A 6,033-nucleotide genomic window follows, 5' to 3' on the forward strand; every position below is an offset into this window, starting at 1 on the left:
AGAGCTAGGTTCACTTTATGCATATTGTTGTGTATTGGGACACAAGTAAGTACAACACGTGTTCATGGAACCATGGAACTACTTTAATAACGAAGAACACATAATAGTAAAAACAAATAACGTATACATAACATATTTCCGGAATACATGGACATAACATTCCTCCCTCTTAAGTTTTAAAGTAAGATATACCCCTTTACATTGTTTTCTCTTATATAATGGTAAGTCTCGGAAATAAATGACAACATACAAATGTAAATATACATTTAAGATCAAAAGTATAGGCAACATACGTACAAATGAGAAACCTTTGTTTCCCTGTGATACCATGAGGATTATTATGCCTCAATCTGCACTAGTATCACATTTCACTTCAATGTTAAACATAATCGTCAAGATGTTTGGGCGGTTTCCTGACACGACTCGGATATCTTGGTTCAGGAGCAGCTTGAGTAGATGGCACAGCTGAGTAATCATTGGATGGATGCAAAAGATGTGGCTCTGTATTGGACGCGGTTGAGTTCTGTTTCGCGATGTTTGGCTTCACTGGTTGTTGACTCACAGCTGCATTACTAGGTTGAATATGCAAGTTTTCCTGAATCGGCACATTTGAAGAACGCAACTGATCAGCGTGACGTCGCCATGTGACTCCTGGTGTTACTTCTACAGAATATGATACAGGTCCAGTCTGAGCTGTTACAGTTCCGGAAGTCCACTGACAATGATTCTTTCGGTAGTCACGAACAGCAACAGAATCTCCTGGTTCGAATTTACGCAACACACTTTTTCTTCTTTCGCGCACTTCACACTGTTTCTGCTCTACCTTCCTCCTAACATCTGGTTTCATGAGGTCTAAACGAGATGGTAAGTTTCCGCCCATGAATAATTTTGCTGGACTTTCATTTGTTGTACACTGTGGAGCATTACGGTAAGCCATAAGAAAATTGCTTAGTTTCTTCACCACACTACCACTTTTCTTTTTACTCGACTTGAGACTCATCTTGAATGACTGTACAAATCTTTCTGCTAAACCGTTAGTACTGGGGTGACATGGTGCTGAGGTTATGTGTTTTATACCATTTCCTCTGGTAATTTTGGCAAACTCCTCTGATGTGAATTGAGGTCCATTGTCGCTTACAATTTGCGATGGAAGGCCATTACGTGCAAAAACAGTACGTAATACATCTATGGTCTGGGAAGATGTTGTGGTTTTCATAGGTATCACCTCTGGCCACGCTTTGTTTCATGTTGGATTGTTTCGGGTTTTATTGGTAGATGTTCCAGTTGACTGACATGCAACATCTCCACTTCCGCTTCCTTGTCCACTAATCGGCTACCCTCATACGTGACAGGTAAGCGTGACAAACTGTCGGCATTTCCATGTATCTTTGTATTTCTGTAAACTATATCATAGTTGTATCCAGCTAGGAAAAGGGCGTACCTTTGCAACCTAGCTGCTGTTGTATTTGCGATCCCCTTCTTTGGACCAAATATAGAGATAAGTGGTTCATGGTCTGTAATAAGACGAAAATGTCTTCCGTAAACATAAGTGTTGAAACGTTTTACTCCAAATATAATTCCTAGAGCTTCCTTCTCTATCTGTGAGTAGTTTTTCTCAGATGTGCTGAGTGAGCGGGATGCATAAGCAATTGGTCTTTCTTCACCATTGGGCATAATGTGGCTCAAAACAGCTCCAAGGCCATAAGGAGAGGTGTCTGTCGCAAGACATAAGGGTAGGATTGGATCATAATGGGTAAGTATTTCATCTGATGTGATGAGTTTTTAACAGTCTTAAAGGCCTCCTTACAGTCTTTTGTCCAACACCACTTGCGGTCCTTCTCCAGTAAGCTGTACAGTGGGTGAAGCACTGTAGATAAATTGGGAATGAAACGTGCATAGTAGTTCACAATCCCCAAGAATGAACGAAGCTCGGACACATTAGTAGGCTGTGGTGTATTTACAACTGCGTCTATCTTCTTCTGTGTCTTTTGTAAACCATTACGGTCAATTTCATGCCCACAGAAAGATACTTTATCCTTGAAAAATTGGCACTTGTCCAAGTTTACTCAGTCCATATTCTGCCAATCTGCCAAGCACAGCATCTAAATTCCGTAAATGCTCTGCTTCATCTTTGCCTGTGATGATCATATCGTCAATAATGCACTTCACTCCAGGAAGTCCTTGAAGCACCATATCCATTGAACGCTGCCAAATTGCTGGCGCAGATGCAACACCATACACTAGGCGATTGTAACGATATAAGCCCTTTTCTGTGTTGATGGTCAGTAAGGGACGGGAATCTTCTTCTACCTCCATCTGTAGGTAGGCATGTTTTAAATCCACTTTTGAGAATTGTTGTCCTCCAGATAAAGCAGCAAATATATCTTCAATTCTTGGAAGAGGGTACTGGTCAACTTCTAATACTGGGTTAAGAGTCACCTTGAAATCTCCACACACACGAACTGAACCATCCTTCTTAGTGACTGGTACAATGGGCGTTGCCCATTCACTACAGTTGCATTTCTCCAGAACACCATCTTTGACTAACTTTTCTAGTTCTATGTCAACTTTAGGTTTTAGTGCATAAGGCACCTGTCTGGCTTTCATAAACTTAAGTTTTGTATTGGGTTTGACATTCAACCTTGCCTTAATTCCCTTAAATGTACCAAAATTGTCCTCGAATATACTCAAATGTTTATCTAACACAGTTTTGAGTTTTTTTTTTCTGTTTTACAAGTTACAAGTGCTTTTATTTCTGGCCAGTTCAATGTAATCTGTTTCAGCCAATCCCGACCAAATAGTGTAACTCCAGCTTTTTCCACAACATATAGATTAAGATTTTTGCACTGGTCCTGGTATCTCACACTAACATCTGCGATACCCACAGGCTTTATTCTTTCTCCAGTGGGTGTCTTCAACAAAATGTCACTAGGTTTCATCTTGACATTTGGAAATTTCTCCTTGAATATTTTCTCAGGAATTACAGATACTGCGGCCCCTGTATCCAATTCCATTTCCAGACTAACACTGTTTACTATGGGTGTGATCCTTATCACATCGTCTGATCTGCTCATGGAGTTAATATCCATCTCCGAAGTCTTAATGTAGATCTGGTCACCATCACTATCTGAACTGACATTTATCATGTGGATACTCATCTTATTTTTCTTCTGGCTGCGACATGCATGTTTGGAGTGACCCTTCTTGTGACACTTGAAACACTCCTTGTCTCTGTAATAACAGCTTTGGGGATGGTGGTCACCATTGCACCGGAAACATGATTTTCCTCCCTTGGGGGTATATTTCCCTGATGTCCCACCGTAGCCTTGAGATTTCTTTTTAGTATGCAGTTTATGTACACTTGCACTAGGACTGTGCTTAGATTGTAGTTCTGTGGCATCCCGGGCTGCTGTCTCCATTGCAACGGCTATATCCGTGCAGAAGTAAAGGTTAGTTCAGCCTCAGATAGAAGTTTCTTTTGTATATGCTCATTGCGTAAGCCACAAACAAGTCTGTCTCGTAGCATATCATCCAGAATAGCCTCATCAAATAAGCAATGTTCAGATAACTTTCTCAGTGCTGCTACATAATTAAGAATAGTCTCACCTTCTGCTTGTTCCCTCTTATGAAAGCGAAAACGTTCAGCTATGACTAGCGGCTTTGGACATAGATGCTTTCGTAGTGTCGCTACTAAGTCGCCATACGATACCTCTGAAGGTTTCTTGGGTCTCGTGAGCCCTCGCAGCAGTGAATAAGTGTTTCCACCAATAAGTGTAAGTAAAACGGGTACTTTCTTGTCTGTCTTATTGTTCATGATAAGAATCCCATGACTCAACTGCACTATCAAATGGTTCCAATCGGCCTATTTTTCCTGCCATGACTGTGAAAGCACGTGGACGGTACACAGAACAAATTCGGTACACAATCCGAACAGTTACTTGCACAATCCTCGTCGCCAATGTTGTGTATTGGGACACAAGTAAGTACAACACGTGTTCATGGAACCATGGAACTACTTTAATAACGAAGAACACATAATAGTAAAAACCAATAACGTATACATAACATATTTCCGGAATACATGGACATAACACATATATTGGCCCTGTAGATATACCGATTTATTAACTAACACTTTATGTTCCAATTTAAACATCAAGATAAAGTAGAAACTTGGTGCTTTCATTTCCTTTTAAAAATTTTCTCCTGAAAGCTAAGATCTTGGAAAAGAGGCTTCATGGAATTGCAATGTTCTTGAATTTTAAGGAAAACAGGTATATTTGAGTACTTTCACAGAAGAGAAATAATATGAGCGCACCCTCTGATCTTAAAAATAAAACATGTTTTGTAATCCTCAGAAATAGTTCTATCATTTAATAGTTGCATATTTTAGATCAGAGGTTGCGCTCTATCTTAAATACCGAAAAATAGCTTTAAAAAATGGCTGTTTTTGTACAATTTCTCAGGATATGAGGAAAATGACGCATTTCATGACGCTATAATGCATTGCCTAGCCAGAAAATTACGTCATTTTTGATAGATACGCAGTCACCAAAGGTCTAAATGATATTTCATGCATTGTTAACTAAAACCAAGCAGTTTCAGTTTTTCTGAAATTCACAGGGCCAAAAGAGGCCCTAAGTGAACCTTGCTCCTTGTGTGGCAGAGATGAATGTCATTCAGCAGTACATCCCATCTTCAATGGACATATAAAAAGTGTACTATGTTCTCAATTTAAGAATCTGTGTACTATCTTTCATCGTTTAAAATCTCTAGTGCCCTTAGAAGATCACTCCATCGTGTATCTACAGCAGGAAAGGACATAAACCATGTTGGTAGACCAAGCTGTCGTATCATTGCAAAAACATCTTCCCTGTTTCAAGATAAAAAGGAGAATTTTTCAAATGTTGGAATACATAAAAAATCCCTCATTGTGTGTAACATGTCGTTAATTTGATCAGCATTTCGTATTTTATTTGCTCGAAAGATTTTACCCTTTGTTTTGCACTTCCTAAAAGCTAAATTGCATTTTTCTGTTAACCTGTTTAGTTGAATCTTTTTTAGTTTAAAAAACAAGTTTGGTACTGACTGTTCAGCACGTCTATCAACACTTCATAATTCCCATTAGGCAATATCAGCATATAAAACGGGTACTTGATGCTGATCCTTCTCTACTCTACCACAAAATATTGTTGGAAATGACAAATATTCAGCCATATGATTTTGATACAAACTAATTGGACGTTGTCCTTCTCCTGGAGCAAATATAAAGATCTGATTCATATCATTTGACTCACTTTCTAGTAGTGTATCAGAATTTCCATCCTTAGCACTACCATCAACTTCACGAAATTCATCAGAGTCTGATTCATCTGATTAGTCATGCATTGTTAAACCTTGATTGGTGTGGTCCTCTATAAACTCTCTCATTAATTCGCTGTATATTGGTAAGCTCATGGAACCAGTTGTCATCTACGAGGGGTTATCAAAAAGTTCGTGGACTGATGCGATAAAATTAATACTATGTAGTCATTGATTACAAAATTTATTGGGAACATAAAACAACAAAAGCTTAAGAAGTGTTGAAAATTTCAGCTTGATATTTTGATTATTTGCCAAATTATCATTAATTAAAAAAGGCATTATATGATTATCCGGCGTTGTTGCTGTTTAGTTTCATGACGTCCGATAACGTCATTATTTCTCAATGCCCGTTCCTTCTGCCTCAATACACTTATCTTGATGAGATTCTCTGGAGTAAATTAAAGACCTAAACCCGTCTTGTTTATATGACTTTACAATGTCAGGAACTCCTGATTTCAATGCATTAATATTGTAAATATTGAATCTATACTTAGGAAAAGATCCTCGCTTGATTTTGCTAGCATAATTTTCTTGTCGGAGTTCAATGTCAACCAATGATCAACGTCACTTTTCGACATGACTGACTTTGGACATCCTGACTACAAATCAACATTAACCGTGTGTCTCTTTTCTTGCTGAATCTGTTTTGGTATTAAAAAACAAATACTC

The 6,033-nt window shown here is 38.6% G+C and overlaps 1 protein-coding gene across 1 annotated transcript; it reads right to left on the minus strand.

The window, feature by feature from the left end:
- Window positions 1-379: 379 nt before the first annotated feature.
- On the minus strand, window positions 380-1,216 carry LOC133179613 (uncharacterized protein K02A2.6-like). The gene has a single exon (XM_061314323.1). It carries the CDS (start codon window positions 1,214-1,216, stop codon window positions 380-382), a length of 837 nt encoding a protein of 278 aa, XP_061170307.1.
- Window positions 1,217-6,033: the final 4,817 nt, after the last annotated feature.

This window comes from Saccostrea echinata, unplaced genomic scaffold (assembly GCF_033153115.1).
Source record: "Saccostrea echinata isolate AGI-Se365-2 ecotype Australia unplaced genomic scaffold, CSIRO_AGI_Sech_v1 ptg000005l, whole genome shotgun sequence".
In the NCBI taxonomy this organism is placed as follows: Eukaryota; Metazoa; Mollusca; class Bivalvia; order Ostreida; family Ostreidae; genus Saccostrea; species Saccostrea echinata.